The sequence below is a fragment of the Equus przewalskii genome, chromosome 27, assembly GCF_037783145.1.
Source record: "Equus przewalskii isolate Varuska chromosome 27, EquPr2, whole genome shotgun sequence".
NCBI classification, from domain to species: domain Eukaryota; kingdom Metazoa; phylum Chordata; class Mammalia; order Perissodactyla; family Equidae; genus Equus; species Equus przewalskii.
This window is the reverse complement of record NC_091857.1, coordinates 16,332,117-16,349,406: the sequence shown is the minus strand read 5'-3', so window position 1 is coordinate 16,349,406 and position 17,290 is coordinate 16,332,117. Positions and strand designations below refer to the sequence as shown.

Sequence of the window (17,290 nt, the reverse complement as noted above, 5' to 3'; positions counted from 1 at the left end):
TATTATATTGACCTGTTGTTGAAGCTCTGGGGTACATCAGGAAATTCATTGTTTCATACAATTCTTTAATCTTTTCTTTAATACAATTTTTGAAGTCTCTAAATAAATACAAAAAACAGAATTTAGCAACAAAAATTGCTTACTTTCTAGCTTAGTTTGAACCCTTTTTATATGCTAAAGAATTTCCCTCATATAGACTGAAAGAAAAACTTATAATTTACTATGTTTAGATTCAGCTAAATCATTGCCACATGGGTTAGAGCTGTGGCCATGGTCTGAGAATGAAACCGTTCACTGTGTCAGGGGGTTGGCCAGCCATCTGTTGGCAGTGAGACCTAAGAGAGTTTACGAGAGTAAGGAAGCTCTTTAATAAATTTTTCAAAATAAGTCAAGTAAGAAGGTTTCAAGTCCTCTCTCCTACCCACTGTTTACCCAGCACGGTAAGGCTTAGAATCAGACAGCACAATGGAGCTGCTTGGTCTGTAACTCGTACTGCCTTTTTGTCTTATTTACGATCTAAAACATTTATAACAAAACTTTAATATTTTTATTCTAGTGAGTAAAGTTTGTGAACTTCCTTTTTATGCTAATTTACCTAGTTTTGAAGGTGTACACTGTGTTATCAAATAGAGCTTTGAGGTTTTGTATTTAAGTATTTTAATTTTGCTGGAGAGTTGATCTAATCTGACAATAACTGGTAAAAAAAAAATACACGCGCACACAGTTGCAGTACAAGTAGCAAAGTGGTAAATGGAATGTGTATGAAATTCCGTTTAAATTCAGTTTTGCGCTCAGTGGAAGAAACAAGGCTGCGATGTTTGAGTTTACCCCATGAGAGCAGTGGTTCTCATCTGCTTGTAACGTTAGTGCTCTGGAGGAGGCCCACACAGCTTACTTGTGAGGGAGCCGATAGAGAGCCCATTGAGCACTGGTTTGGACAATCTCAGCAGGTCCCACTATTGGCTGGTGTTATATGGTTTTGGAACAAATTAATATTCACAAGCTCTTTTATACCTGATTTAATACCACTAAAGCACAAATACTTCCTTATCTTACTATTAGCCAGAATTTGGAGTTCAGTTAATAAAATTGTTACAACTTCAATTTTTAAAACAAAGGATGAATACAGAAGGCAATTTTTTCTGATGAGTCAGCTAAAACTTTTTTTTTTTTTTAGCCTAGCACCTGAGTGGCTCTCCCCTTACTCTGTTTTCAAAGCTAAGCAGATTTAGCCTGGTTAGTTCTGGCCGGCATCAATTTTCAGCTCCACATCCCTTATTCACCTTTAGTGTAAAAGCACTGCTGTTTGACTTCAATAGTATGGCTTGAGCGTGAAAATATATGAATGTGTTCTGTATTTTGAAATGTATTATATATTTGAAATGTATTTTATATTTTAAAAAACAATTGAGATAGCATACTTAAGCTGTACTGAAAAATTGGGAGATATAAAAGTGTAATAAGAATATTTCCATTATTTATTTTGTGTAATGAACATTTGTGAGTTGAAGAATTATACTGTTGTATCTTGACAGATTGAACTTACTGCTATATGAAAAATAATTGTGTGTAATGCATTTCTTCTAGAAGATAACATTATCTTGGTAGAGTTGTAGTAAGTATAAAACAGAAATGTGAAAACATTTTAGATGCTTTCCCTTTCATAAAAAAATTAAACAGTTCATTGACTTTTTGAGGCTTTTGCTAATGTGTATTTTCTACTTCTGGCCTATCTTTCCCTGGTGAGACATAACTAATAATTTAAGAATACAATTTACTGTTTTTTGTTGGAAAAAAATTGTCAAACATTTCTCTTATTGAGGCTTGTAATAGAAATTTTGGTAAGTGTGTACTTCAGGAGGATTAGTGAAGAAGGGACTCTAATGTAAAGGCCAGAATTCTGTAAATGTCAATTGCTGGTTCAGTAGTATTTTTTTATATTGTTTGCAATAACATCTCTCTCAACTAAAGTTAAAATTGAATCATGAAGTCCTTGGAAAGGCTTTGCTATTCATAAGAATTTAATATCACTGAATATATAGTTAAATTGAAGCAGAAATTATTAGACCATATTTTATATCATTAATACCAATATACTTTGGCATTTTTCCTCTAATTTACAAACTGTCATTGACTCCATGCTTTACTAAGATTTGTGTATTCTTAAAGCAATTTAAAAAACAAAATTTTCTCAAATCTCTGTTTCTCTTTTTTTTTCCTATAGGGGTACCAAAATCTAATCTCTTGCACACCAGATCATTAAGGGGCCATAAGGACTGCTTTGAAAAATTCCATTTGATTGCAAACCAGGATTGTCCTCGATCTAAGCTTTCAAAAAGTACCTATGAAGAAGTTAAAACCATTTTGAGTAAGAAGATAAACTGGATTGTACAGTATGCACAAAATAAGGATCTGGATTCAGATTCTGAATGTTCTAAAAATCCCCAGCATCACCTGTTTAATTTCCGGCATAAACCTGATAAAAAGTTACTCCCACAGTTTGACTCTCAAGTACCAAAGTATTCTGCAAAATGGATAGACGGAAGTACAGGTGGCCTCTCAAACTGTTCACAAAGAATTCTGGAGCAGAGGGAAAATACAGACTTTGGGCTTGCTATGTTACAAGATTCAGGTGCCACTTTATGCCGTGATAGTGTACTGTGGCCTCATAGTCACAGCCAGGCACAGAAAAAAGAGGAGACAATCTCTAATCCAGAGGCTAATGTCCAGACCCAGCATGCACATTACAGCAGAGAGGAATGTAAGTAAAATGGGAGAGGTAAAGGTTGGAGTTTTGTCGGTTTTTTTTTTTTTTCATGTTTTTATGTATGCATGATATGTCAAGAATTTTGCTATAGAATTATAGATGTGATAAATACAGTATTTAAATGGCATATTCACCCTACCAAAAATGAGATGTCTTGAAACTCTCCATCAATTCTGCAGTAGTCCTTAGTATGTCCTAAGTATTGGAATTCTGCAGTCCCATCATCTGTCATTTTAAATTATTAAACTCAATAGACTTAACAGGCTGAATTGGAAAGTTCAGGGCTCATATAGTTCAGAAGTACAGCCTCAAGTATTGACTAACACACGCTGTCACGTTGCTAATCCCTACAAGACTAATTAACTGAGGTGGCATTTCAAAAGCAAAAATCTGACATTTTCCTAGAGGCCAAAGGTAATGTGTGCACTTATTTTAAAGTTGGAAAAGTGACTCAGTCTGCATCTATTTCGACAAAAACTCAGAGAAGCTGAGATAATTTTAATTGACTTAAAATCAAGTGATCTTAGAGCTAGAAGGGACCTTGGGTATATTATACAACTGCTTGCTTCTACATCGGAATTGTCCAAGGTTGTATAACTAGACAGACAAATTGATTTTTCAAACTATTTCAACAGTACTGTAATGTTTTTCAAAGTGCAGATCATGAACTGTATAGTTCGTAAGCAAAATTAATTTGATGGATAGTGACTAGCACTTTTTAAAAACTGAAATAGAATAGGCAATATCAGAATCCAGTGGACCTAATAGTATTTTTTGGCGACATTTTTGTTTCAGGTGGAGGTTTCCTGGGAGTGATGTACAATATGTTTGTTACGTGGGTTGTGGTCAGGATTGAAATCTCCCCACTGCAGGAGTTAAGGAATGAATCCCAGGGTACTGCTGAATGTTATGTTGGCAGATAAGCGCACATATTTTTTTAAATCGGATCTTGCGTTAGTGATGTAGGCAGCTTATTTCCCCAGGTTTGGTGGTAATAATGGATGTATTTTCGTGTTTCAGTGAATTCGATGACTCTTGGTGAGGTAAAGCAGCTGACTGCAAAGCTCCGACAGCAGATACAGGGTAAAGAATCAGCCTGCATGATTGTTGCGTGTGAAAATTTCAATATAGAAAATCCCCTCTGACAGGTCACCTTTAGCTTCATCTCCATTTAAGTTTGGAAATGGGATTAGAACCTGTTAAAGTTTCCAGAGCAAAAAGAATAAGAAAACTTCTTTACGAACTGCAAGAGGAAGAGGTTTCTCAATTTTTTTAAGTGGAAACGTGGGCTACAACTTAACCTCTACCTCTCAACATTTTATTGCCTGCCTACGCTTGTGCCAGGCCTGTGGGTATGCTCCCAGACAGCTCTAAGGCAGGTGGTACTAGCCCTGTTGTTTTTCAGCCCCTTTGTGTTTGAAATAGTTTTTTAGTTTGAGTGTCAGGCATCCGGCTTCAGCCTCACGTCCCTTCTTCACCTTCAATGGAAAGTTGAACAAGTTCAAACGCAAAAGTAGTGAGAGAGCCTGGTCAGCCCGTTGACCCATCTTCACCAGCTTCCTTAGTGCCAAAGCATAGCTAGTTTCCTTCATCTCTACCTGTACCCACTCCCGTCACCTCACCCCTACCCCCGGCATGGATTATTCTGAAGCAAATCCCAGACACCATATTGTTTTGTCCATAAGTACTTCAGGATTTTCTCTAAAAGATAACTTTCTTTTTTAGGCACTCAGAACCTCATTATCACACCTAAAAAAAACACGTGGCTAGTAATTCTTTAATATCATCAAATTTGAGGCTGACACTGTTAGTGTTCACATTTTCCAATTCTCTCTCTTCTTTTTTTTTACAAATGATTCCTATTTAGCTGAGGAAACTACTTCGGAGACATTAAGTTGCTTATAGAGATGATGTATTCAGTCCATAACAGATTAAGGATTCTAACCCCTGTCTTAACTCCAAAGCTAGTGGTCTTTCTTGACCACACAGCCTCTCAGGATAGTAAAATAATAACAATAATAATAGTAATAGCAACTTACATTTATCAAGTACTTATTTTGTGGTAAGTACTTCACAAGTGTGATCTGATTTAATGCTCACAGTAACCATGTGAGGTGCGTACTGTCATTATTGAGGTTATCACATAAGAGGAAATTAAAAGTTTAAGTTACTTGCCTGAGACTCTTAAGAGTAGGAACAAGGATTCAAAAATCCTGTTAGTCCGATTCCAAAGCCTCTTAGAGGGGTTTCCAGACCCGAGTACTGTTGAGCACTTATTATCCGTAAATCATATAAGACAATGATTGAACCTATTTATATATTCAAATTGAGAAAAGTGTCTCAGAGGTAAATGTCACTGCCACTTCTGCTGTGCCTCTCTATAGTCATTGCTTCTGTCTCTCAATTTGCACTGGATGGAGAAGAAGAATGCAGTATTCCAGATGGCTATGCAGAGTATACAACTTCCAAGGATGGTCAAAATGCAACTGTTTCCTTGGTGTCAGATCAGTTGCATTGCGAACATTCCCCCAGTGCATTCACTTGGGTCACAGTGTTTGAAACATAAATTGTAGGGTTAGCTTTCTCTGTACTAAAAATGAAACTACCTTTTAAATCTTTACAGAAGTTTTTGAAGAGTTAACACACCAAGTGCAAGAAAAAGATTCTTTGGCCTCGCAGCTCCATGTCCGCCACGTTGCCATCGAACAGCTTCTCAAGAACTATTCCAAGTTACCATGTCTGCAAGTGGGGCGAACAGGAATGAAGTCACACCTTCCCATCAACAACTGAACTAAACTTACACTTAGTTCCTAAACCCTTATGCCCTACCAGTTACTGGTCTGCCAGGCATGCAGACTTGGAAGAAGATGAAGAAAGTCTTGGCCCATTTTTTACGGTCATTAAATTTGCAAAGCTCAAGGCAGCAGTTAACATCTTGTCACATAAAGCAGATCATTACACTCTAGTCTTCTAGGGTTAAGCATTTTGGGAATCTTTTTTCCCATAATTATTAAATGGCCCTCCCTGACTTTTACCACACGTGACTACTTAAATATACAGTGTGTTTTTATTAAACATATTTTAATGTAATTCACCTGTCAAAACAGTAGAAGGTTAAACTCCTTAGATTAGTCTCAACTACTAAAGATAACTTTTAAGAGGGAAATGGAATTCATAATATCACCTCTTATTTATTATGAGCAATATTTTAATATGAAAATTTTATATATAAAAATGCTATTTTAGGTACCTTTTCATTCTCTTTATAAATGTATTGAATGGCTCTGTATATTCATGTGTGAGTATGTTCACTCATATTTCAGATCACTGCATTTTATTCTCTTAATACACTGTTTTTACAACTATTGTTTTCCAAAGATAAATGTATTTTGGAGTAGAAATCTATCTAGTTGAATTGTTTTGACTTCTAATAACTCTTAATGAAGGCAGAGTTAATAACTTTCTAAAGCAAATATCCAAGAAAATAAAATACGTTATTTTTTTCTAACAAAAGCAGTTCTCAGTTCAGGAAGAAAATGCTAATCTGCTTTTTGTGTGTCAGCTTGTCTCCGTAGAAGTAAAGGCCTCTCCTACTTCATTATTACTTTCATTCTAATGACTTTGGTGTGTTAGAATTCAGACAGAGTAAGTCAGGCCTCACTTCTAAGTCAAATGTAATATCCATCTTCAGATTGAATGTGCTGTGAAATTGTTGTCCTGTCTTTGAAAAAAATGAAAATTATTCTACGTGCCACTTTGGATAAAGGTCCAGGAAGCCTTGAACTGTCCAAATTCTGTTATCAGCATCGTTGAAAGTAGTGCCCAAAGAAAGCATTGTGAGGTATTTTTTTAAACTTTAAAGGAAAAGAGAAGATTGCTTGACACACAAAAACAAAACTCTGATTCAGAAAACTAAGCCCATTTTTTAAAAAGATATGCTTATAAGTTGACTTATGTTTCCAAAGAGTTCTGAACTAATAGGTTGTCTCAAAGAGCTAGGTGAGTTTTTTAATAATGTATTATAGTAAAAGCTATAACCAATGCAGAGTTAAAATGGGCTCGAAATTCTGTTTTCAGTTGGTGCTTAGAATGTATTTGTGAGGTAAGATCTTTTGCTTAGAGAGTTTACAGAATAGCCCATTACCTTGGCAGCTTCCTGCATAAAGATATGAATGACTTCTGCCTTAAATTTGGCAGCCTGCCCTGGCTGGGGTCAGATTTTAATCTTGAACACAAACAGTATTTGACTAAGCAAAGAAACACCTCAATCTAATAGAAAACAACTTTTTGTAATGCTAAGATGTGTTAAATTTGAATAGTAGTTGATATCGATTTTGTTTTCTTTGAAGTGTGGCGTAACTCCTTTTTGGAGGGAGCTTTTGAAAGATGCTTTCAATTACTCTCGATTGTTTTGAGTCATCCAAAATGAATTTAAAATCCAGAGAGTGGGGATGCGTTGCCTTAGTTTTGAGAAGCTTTGAGTCGAATGTGTGCAATATCAAAATCTCTGTAAATTTACAAGTTGAATACAGACATTTCCTCATATGCCAGCAAGTATCTTAGCGCTTGGTTGTTATGGTCACATCTTCAAATTTGACTTTACTCTTTTTTGGCATAACTCATTAAGAACATTACCAGCCAGTGTGCTTGCACACATTTGTGCTTCTATTTAGATCACTTAGGGACAGTCATAAAAGTTTGGGATGTGTTGCATTTGATATCAGTGGAAGCATATTTCCAGAATATGAGCCATATGGTGCAGTCCTGAAGACAACAGTGTTATCCAAAGAAAGTGTTTGCTTATTTCTTAAACAGTTTCTGGCAAATGTGTAGTTTTGCTAATGAGTTTGGAACTATTGGGTGGGATTGAGCATGTACCAAGGTCTTAACCCAGGAGTCTGATTTATTCCATTTAGATATTTCTACTTAAGCTCGTCAAAGGAAGGGTGCTCTTAAAAAATATCTGTGGTGCTGGTACTCACTAGTACTCTATTTGGATGAATATTCTAGTAAAAAAACTTTTGTTGAAGTATTTTGCACAACAGTTTATCCAAATGTTTGGTAAGCTTATTATATACTCGTATGTATTCTTGATTGAATATGCAATTTATTGTATACGTTAAAATAAGCATTAGGGACAGAGTTGATTCTAACTTGAGAGAACACAAGTATGGAACACAAGTATTTATGATGATGTAAATACCGGTTACCATACTTGGCTATTTTTCTCTACAATTGTTAGTACTTTCTGAGGAAGCTCAGAAGAAAATCTCATATATAGCTTTAGTTTCAAAAATGGCAAAAGAGAGACTGCCAATCAGCTCTTGCTCACATTTCCAGAGCTTATGTGATTAAGGGGGGTGAAATAAGACTAATATTTTTTCATGTTAGATTTCATAATTAGACGAGTTGAATTGAGTTTAAAAAATCAGCTTCAAGTTGAAAGTGATTTTGACCACACAAGATTGTTCTCTTTAAAGATTAAAGTTTTAAAATCTGTTCAGCCTTTTAATTAAGCTAAAAAACAGTTGTTTTTAGGTTAAGATTATCATCCTTTGATCCTAGTACTTAATATAGAAATTAGACTTTTTTTGAAAAAAAAATGCACTTAAGACTCCAATAATAGATGATACAGGCAGCAGAATAGTGTTTTGTTCCACTTTGTAGTTTTTTATGCACAATGTTAGAGCAAAAAAATGTTCTTAGATTTTCAAATTATATGTTCATTTCACCACAAAGTGCCCATTTTTGTTTACATTTAAGGATTATTTTTAAAATAAGTTCATGTTGGAAAGTGATTTAAGAAATAGAGTCAAAATGTATTTTGTTTTGTTGGCATCTTGACAAGCATCTTGAGATTTCTTGAGATTTTCATTTTAACCGTATTCTTTCTCATTGAAAATGATTTAAAGTGCTTTCTTTCTGTTTGTGTATTTTTTACCTTGGTGTTTACACTGTTGAGGCTTGTCAGTCAATTTCTGCCAGTTTTTTTAAAATAATTCTTTTGGATCTATTTGTGTGTGTTAATGTTTACCAGTTGGGATTTTGTTTTTTGTTTTAGAAGAAATCTTGTGTTATAAAATGTTATAAAATGTAATACAAGATGTGTATGCTCTAAACTTAAGTAGGAACTTTTTTAAAGAATAAATTATTTGTGTAGCTTAGTAAGAGGTTCAAGCTAGTGACCATGAAATTAGGTTACATGACATGAAAATGTACATGGTACAGTGTAAAGTTCTTGTAGTGTTATTTTTTCTGATTTCCTGACGGATGTTATGGCTCATGCTAAAGTAAGACATTTGAGTATTTTGAAGTACTTATTAAAAAGTGTAGTACTCTACAAAATTTTTTAAATATCTTTGTTCAGATGTGGCTGTAAAGCAAAGATAATTGATAACATTTCAGTGTTTAATTGCATTTTTAACTTTAGGTTGGTGAAAATAATTATTTGAGGAAATTTGTGGTGAAAAAATAAGTAGGAGGTAAAACTCCACAGGTTATTGTCAAGTTACGTTTTGTGGTGGAGGGGTAAGAGAGTCTGTTTACCAGAGGAAGGCAGTAGCGCTGGGTTTGGAGTAATGAGGTTCTGTCTTGTGTCCCAGTGTTTTCATTCACTTCATCCTTTCGCATTCCCCCTTGTTAAAATCTAGTCTAACCTAGTAAACAACTTGGCCACCTTGCCGGGAACCATATCATAGCAAGTCTAGCGTTAAGATGTTTTTAGCACCTAGTTTGTAACATGCTTTCCTTATTCTTTTCAGTTTGAGTCCACATGACTAAGGCATTTTAGTGATAGTGAATTAGTCCACAATTTTAAGCTTACCGAAGTCAGACAAAGAAAACAATCATGGAGATGAGCATTGCCTTCTAACCTCCCTCCGAAAAAGTTGAATTTCCCTCATCTGCACATAAAGCGAAGGGAAGTTTAGTAAATGTTTCTTCTTTCAAACATGTAGAATGTTTATTTCCATTCTGCTACCTCCAGAAGAGGCAGTTTAGAAAGTGTTCAATAGGGCCCTGTTCAATGCCATTCCTTCTTTAACAGTTTGTGTGTGGGGGTTAACCTTGCTTTAAATCCCAGTAGAGTACACTATGGTCATTGACCTTAATCTCTCTTTGGTGTTAGAAATTTATTTTACAAAGTTGCGCTAAGACCTTTGGAAAAATAAAGTGAAACTGCGGTGGTGAAAACCAAGTTGGTTTCAAAAAAGTTTCTTTAGACATTACTTGGCTGTTATACTTTTCCTTTAAAACTGCAATAATTTATATATTTGTATTGCTCTGCTTTGAAACTGTAACTACATACGCTTGTCTACTATTTTTAATTTTTACAATAAAATAAATATTTTGTTATCTGTTAGCTTCAGCGAATATTTTAAGTGTACTTATATTTTTTTAAATAGTTTGACCTATATAAAGCATTTTGTTTTGCAGATTTAAGGAGCCTGTACTTAAAATTATCTAACAATTTCTTATCCTAATAGTTTCTTCTGAGAATTTCTTTGATACTTAAGTTTATATTCTCTCTGTCCCAAGAGTCCAGAAGCAGAAAGTGAGATTCCTGTGACTTTCTGGATGTCTGTGCACCTTTTTAACGAGTATACTTCACATGCAATAAATACAGATTGTAAGTGTGGTGTTTGAGTGTTAAGAAATGTATGCAACTGGTAACAATCACCCCTTGGTGCCCCTTTCCAGTCTCTTCACTCCCCATTTCCCTTCCATCCATTGCTCTGATCTCTGTCTCCATTTTCGCATTTGCCTGCTTTAGAACTTTATATAAGTGTTAGACAGGATGTACTCATTTCCCTCGAGCTTTTTTCACTCGACTGGATGCTTTGAAATTCATCCATATTAGCGCAATGATCTGTAGTTCTGTTCCCTTCTTTTGTTGTTGACTGGTATTCTACTGTATGAATATATTATAATTTATTTATTCATTCGCTTGATGAACATTTGACTTCCCAGTTTGGGGCTAAAATGAATTAAAGCTGTTATGAGTATTTTTAAATTGGCTTCCAAAAGATTATTAAACATAGAAATATAACAGAGTATTCAAGGTCACTTGTGGTTAGCATTATCACTCTGAATATTTATTAAATTACCATTTTTTTCTATGAATGATTTTTAAGGTAATTTTTATAATTTTGTAATAAAAAATTTTAGGAAAGACGGTTATGCAAAAGGTCAGCGGCAGATTACAAAATAACAGATATGTGAGAATTGAAACATTTATTAGGTTGCAAAGAGAATCTTAATCGTCCTTGAAGGTCTTTTCAAAGTCTAACAGTCTAAGTCAGACCACTATGTTTTCCAGAAAAGGCAATGAAGGCCAAGAGCGTCTGGTTTGGAGAAAGTGCCGGAAAGAGCACCAGATCACAAATGAGGTGGTTCTCCTTTTTAGCTGTAACTCCTGTGTGACGTTATGGGAAATATGTCACTTCTAAGCCTGAATTCACCGAGCCGGAGCAGTTGGTAAAATGGAAGCCTGGTGCTGCTGCATCACCTCTGTGCCTGCCCAGTTTCCCAGCCTTCTGGGGAATTCTCAAACCATTTGTAAATTTTATATCATTTATATATTGGTTTTCTAAATTATTCGTAAAAAGGTTTTAGGTTTTACTTTTGGAATCTGATCTAGATGATGTCCTAGATCCCTTCTATCTCAAATTCACCTGACTTGCAAGTGCAGTTTACCCCAGTGGCTTTTTTTCTTCTCTCTTTTTTTTTTTTTGGTGCTCTAAATCTCAATCCCAATCCCATTCCAGTGTTTGAATGGCACAGACCACCTTTACCTCTAGAAGCAAATGCTCACCATCTTAACCTCCCTTGCATCTGGGACACCTCACCCTGCTAGGTGAAGCAAAGAAATTGGGTAGAAGAGGATCTGTGTTGAGGGCAGCAGAGTCTAATGATCGATGGGGGAAACATCCCATATCCCGCATCTGGTGGGGGCAATGGATGAGTTCCTGGCATCTGGTGTTGAGCAGCCCTTGCTCTGTGAATTTGGCTGTGAACTTAGTAGCTGATTAATTACCTTCGTTCCTGCCTGGTTTCCAATCCTCTGGGCCATCTCTGCCCATTGAATAAATTTCTTTTCAGCTTAAGTCAATGTTACACCTCACTTAATGCCCTGGGTCCACATCCAATGCTCTCCTGCTCAGAGATCTTACAAAATTGGTTTCCAAAAGTGAACTGCTAAGAGCCACCACTTATCTAAACTATCCCTCAGGACCACACGGGCTGCCTGGTGGGTGAGCTGAAACAAATAGGTAAGATTCTGAAGAGAAATTAAACCTTTCAGTAATACAGATGTCAGTTGTTCTGTTGGAAGTGTTCATGGTTCACAGGTGGGCTGACTTTGGAGCACTTCCCACTACCCACCACTAATCACTGAAGTGCTCACAGTTTGTATCTACCAGGATCTTGGAGGAGGTGGTCTAATTGAAAAGGTGATCATAACGTAGCTCTGGGCTTGGCCTGGGTGCTCCCTGCTGATACTAAATGACCTCCGGCTGATGAATCCCCTTCGTTCCTGCCTCGTTCCCAAGCCTCAGTCAACATCAGTTGAACGAATGAGAAACTTCAGAGGCAGCACCAGGATTGCTTGTCCTCTCAAAGTAAATCAGTAGCTACCCTAAAAAAATGTCTGAGGTTCACATCCAGTGACTGAATATTACACATTCTCTCCACACACCTCCATGATTCTATTTCAGGCCTTTGCTAACTTGCACTTGTTCTGTCTCCATTTCTCTTCCAAACTGGTGGTTCTCTACCTTTGAGTTTCATGAAACCCCAGAAGTTTCTGAATCAATAGGTCAGAGTGGGACCCAAGAATTTCCATGTAACAAATTCCCAAGTGATGCTGGTGCTGCTGGTCTACACAGCATTTTGCAAACCGCTGCTCCAAACAATCCATTGCCACAGAGGTTACTTCCCAAAAGATGTGATAATACTACTTCCCAGCTCAAAGATTTTTCTAGATTACCATTGCCCAGAGAATAAAAATCAGTCCTCACCATTTGGCTCCCACCTACCTATTTTCCATTTTAATCTCTCCATCAAACTGAGAATTTGCTATGTGCCAGGAACTCTAACAAGCCCTGTAGGCTTTGAGTCCAAGAGATATAAAAGCCAACAAGACTTTGTTGGTCAACCGAAAAGGATTCTGCCCGGAGGTTAAATAAATAAGAACTGAAAAATGTCCATTGGATTTAGCAGCTAGGAATTCAAGGAGGACAGTTTTAATGGACCTATGGGAGCAAAAATCGATCAGAATGAATTGAGGTGTGAGTGGGGAGGTAGGATAGTGGATTTGGAATGTGAGCTTTAAGAAGTTTAACCGTAAAGTGAAGTTGAAGTCAAGATGTGGGCACAAGATTATTTTTTGGAAGTACTTGAACGTGAATAAATACTGAGAGGACAGATCTAGTGGAAAGACTAAATATGGAGAGAGAGCAGTAATCAAAGGAGTAAAATACTGAAGAGGCGGAACAGGATAGCATAGCTAGAATGATTTGTCTTTGAAGACGCCTAGGAAAGTCCCCACCTGGCTGCTTCTATTTTCTATGAGAGAGAAGGAAAAGATGATGAGGTCAGAGGCTCGAGGGAAGTGGTGAAGTGCTAACCAGATGCTTCCGGAGGAATGAGAGAGGCCCTGGCTACACCAGGAGGGGTGGCTGGACTTGCATTTAGAAGAGGTGCAGATTGGGGTCCGTGACTCACCACCTATTGAGTTTCTCTGAGTTTGCACTCAGATTTTGTTGCTAGAAATACATACAGAGAAGGAGTATTTTTGCAATTGGAGTAAAATTAAACTGAGAGCACTACTGAAAATAGATTAGAAGCTGAAACTCAGATAAATTTGTGGCTCAAAAATTCACAGAAACCCTACCTAACAGGTAAAACTTCAAGTGTAGGAAAAATAAGACATTTGAAAAGCTATTGCAAGTAACGTGAAGACAAAAATGAATTCTGTAGGTTTAACTTAAGCAATAATTTCCAAGCAGTTATTGTCATCTGTCCTCTCAGGAATTGGTCCTACAGGTCAGAGTGGACTAAGACTCTGCCCTGAGGGCCAAGCCCTTATAGGTGAGTTGCGTCAAGCTTCAGCAGCGGGAAGTGGGGAAGTGTCTAGCCTAGGTAAAGGAGGTCTGTGCGAGGACAGGCAGGACTCAGAATGTGGAAGAAAGCCAAGGCATGGCTGAACACAGAGGTTGGGATCTGTATCTTCAAAACCAAGAAAAGGCAACGTAAAAGGACGGGGCTCTTCAGGGGAACGAGGCAACTGAACTGAAAGTGATGAAGGCAGAAGAGGAAGTCACAGTGAGCAAGGCGATTGCTAAACAACGTTCGGGAACCTGGGTTCACCCCTCCTCTGCCACTCCTGGGCGCTGATCTATCGCTCTTAGCCTCTGTTTTCTCCTCTGTAAAAAATGGAATTGAACTTTATGATCTTTGGGAGAACTTCCAGCTCTAACACTCTGTAAGGATAATAAATTTCGAGAAACCTGTAATGGAAAATCTCCCAGCCGCTGTATGAACAGCAGAACTGAGCTGAGAGGACATAAAGGAAGTGTGGCTTCATTTAAGAAGAACCTGCGAGGCGCTTTTACAGCAAGCTGTTTCTGTGACCATCTGTAACAAAAGAGAAGAGACCGCAGAATCCTCCTGGCTCATAAGCAGCTGTACGCTTCTCTGTGTATTGCTGAAGAGCGCCCAGATTGCAGAAAGATAAAGGGACCATAAGTCTTGACACCTTATCACTCTCCCACATTCTCATATCAAAATGTTTGAGGAGGCTGCTTTCTTAGGATTAACAGTGGGATGGTTCTCCTGCACAATCAGAACTTGGGTCACCTACAGCTCAGCTCCTGAAGCCTAGTTCAGACATTTCCCCCGTGCATGGAAAATGAAAAGTGCAATGGCAGTGTGGTCAGCTGTTGAGTGGGACACAATTTATTCAATCACTAGAACTGTCCTTTACTCTGATAGTTCATCTTTCCTATTATGGGAGTAGAAAATTGTTCTTTCTTTCATGAAGTGATAATAATAGTAGATGGTAGATTTTCATTTTTATTTCTTTGTTTAGTTTTGAGTCCTTACTTGGTAAAAAATAAAACCACAACCTTGTGCTGGTGTATCATTCAGGGTTCTCCAGAGAAATAAAACCAACAGGAGGTATACATACATACATACATACACACACACACACATATATATATATATATATCCTATATATAACATATATATATCATCTTTTCTCTTAAGGCCTTCAACTGATTGGATGAGACCCACCCACATTATGGAGAGTAATTTGCTTTATTAAAAGTCTACTGATTTAAATCTTAATCACATCTAATAAATACTTTCACAGCGACCTCTAGATTGGTGTTGGACCAAACAACTAGGCACCATAGGTAGGTAGCTCAGTTGACACATAAAATTAACCATTACAGTTGATCTCTATTTTTAATTTTATTTTAATACACCGTAAATTTGGTTAGCCCGGAAACCACGGATCTGGCATTACCTCACCCAGACAGCGGCCTCGAAGCAGCACTCCCTGAAACTCCTCAGCTCAGCTCGAATGACCTCCAGAGAAGGAACCGCACTCAAGAGGCTATCACACTATTCTCAGTTTTTCCCTGTGTTCCCTGAGGGCCTAGAGAAGCAGTTTTTCCTTATCTTTTTGAATAATCCTTCGTGTAACAAAGACAGTTATTTAATTATCCTTTTTTCTCTTAGTCTAGTGTTGGTCTTAAATTATTTGAAAACTGGGTTTTATACAAGAGGTAATTCAATGCCCAATAATTTTAGATTCAATGCCCAATAATTTTAGATAAATTATGGAAGGTTTTAGAATACTGAATGTTTGGTTTGTTCCTCTCTTATTCTGCTTGCTGCCTCCTACTCCCACCCCACAAATAACTATCCAGAGAGTCATTTTGTGTCAGAGAAAGAAAGCACTCAGTCCCGAGCACCACCAGTCCAAAGCATAAGTCCGGGAAACAAATTTACGTAGTCCTGGGGGCCAGAAGAGTTCTGGAGCTCCCCACGACAAACTGGGTAAATATTGTCACCTTTATCGCTGTAGGGAGTTTGTTCCTTTCCGTCCTAATCAGACAGCTCTAGAAAAGGAAGCATCCGGGTCTCCGCGAAGCTTCTCTCCGTTGTTGCCACCACACTGCTCCTCACAAAAGCATCAGCAACACCTGGGGGCCCCGTGCACTGCTGCTGCCCCACAGAGAGACTGGGGGGAATCCCCTCACTTCACGGGCAAGGAAATGCAGGGGAGTGGAGCTAGTGACGCGCAAAACCACATTTCCTTTGCATACTCCGTCTCTTCTCACCTTCACACCTATATGAACAAAGTTTGAGCCAATAGACATCCACCTCCTGCAGGGCGACACTGCTTCTCACCAAAGTCCAGGTGGGATTTCTGTCCCAAGTTGGCACAGATTGATCTCACCTCAGAGAACAATGTGAACCAGCATGTGAGATATATAAATATCATAGGAAACCACGAAATATGTGGCGCTAAAGGGGCTTTCAAGAGTCTCAGCTTTGATTTGATTTGATTTTGGTTTGTTTTATTTTAGGAGAGTCCTTTCCTAAAAAAAAAAAAAAAGCCTTCAAAAACAACTAAGAGTAATATATGTGAAAATGGAGCTGCTGCTCTACAGGAAAGACCATGGAGACGATTGGAGCAAAGCCCCCTTCACAGCCTTCTCGCTGACTATACCCCCAGGTCCCCCAGACTGCCATCCTGAACCCCGCAGCAGCTCTGAGTGACCTACAGGGCCCTGAGAATCTGCAAAGCGCAGTGTAGAAACTGCTGATGCGGTCTCACCCCATAGATGGCCTAAATCACTTAAGAAACTTCCAAAGATTCTACAGACCTTATTAGCCACAGAGGCAAAGACCAAACCCCGAATCTCCTGAGCTCCCATGATACCGAAATGATGCGGGGTCGGTGAGCCGAGGAGTCGAAAGAAAGATTTCTTAGACTCTCAAGATCTGGCAGTAGTGCTCTTTTATTTAGAGAATAGTGTGGAATAGCATGGGGACACGACCCATGGGCAGTCAGAGCTTCTGCTGCCGCCGCTTCTGCTGCCCCCGCTGGCATGGGGACAGGGCCCATGGGCAGGCAGAGCAGCTGCTGCCCCCACTGGCATGGGGACAGGACCCATGGGCAGGCAGAGCTGGTGCGTGGGGACAGGACCCACGGGCAGGCAGAGCTCCTGCTGCTGCCCTGAGTTGAGGGTTAGGGCTAATTTTATAAGGCATGGGTACGTGACTTATTTTTACTGGAGAAAAGAAAAGATGATGTGAAAAGTCATTAAATGATTTCAGTGCAAATGGGGTCTGGTTATTGTGCGGTCATATAACTTTAGATACGAATCTGGCCACATAGATCGGCATGTAGGTGAGGATGCCCTGGGCTTCTCTCCCTGGGGCGGTCCTAATTCATACCATAAAAAAAGTCCACTGGGTCCTATAGTTTGGCATGTAGGCCAGGTCACC

At 38.2% G+C, this 17,290-nt stretch overlaps 1 protein-coding gene and 1 long non-coding RNA gene across 3 annotated transcripts in view; one reads left to right on the top strand and one right to left on the bottom strand.

The window, feature by feature from the left end:
• C27H21orf91 (chromosome 27 C21orf91 homolog) overlaps window positions 1-10,120 on the top strand; it is a 34,879-nt gene extending 24,759 nt beyond the window's left edge. The window contains exons 3-5 of one of the 2 annotated variants that reach the window (XM_008520247.2): window positions 2,225-2,761; window positions 3,788-3,850; window positions 5,391-10,120. In XM_008520247.2, coding sequence (XP_008518469.2) covers window positions 2,225-2,761; window positions 3,788-3,850; window positions 5,391-5,557 — 767 coding nt within the window. In that variant the 3' untranslated portion in view covers window positions 5,558-10,120. The remainder of the gene's footprint in view (window positions 1-2,224; window positions 2,762-3,787; window positions 3,851-5,390) is intronic. The other variant, XM_008520249.2, reaches the window with a different exon arrangement.
• The window catches only part of LOC103565902 (uncharacterized), a 201,513-nt gene that overhangs the window by 62,289 nt on the left and 121,934 nt on the right, over window positions 1-17,290 (bottom strand). The window lies entirely within an intron of this gene.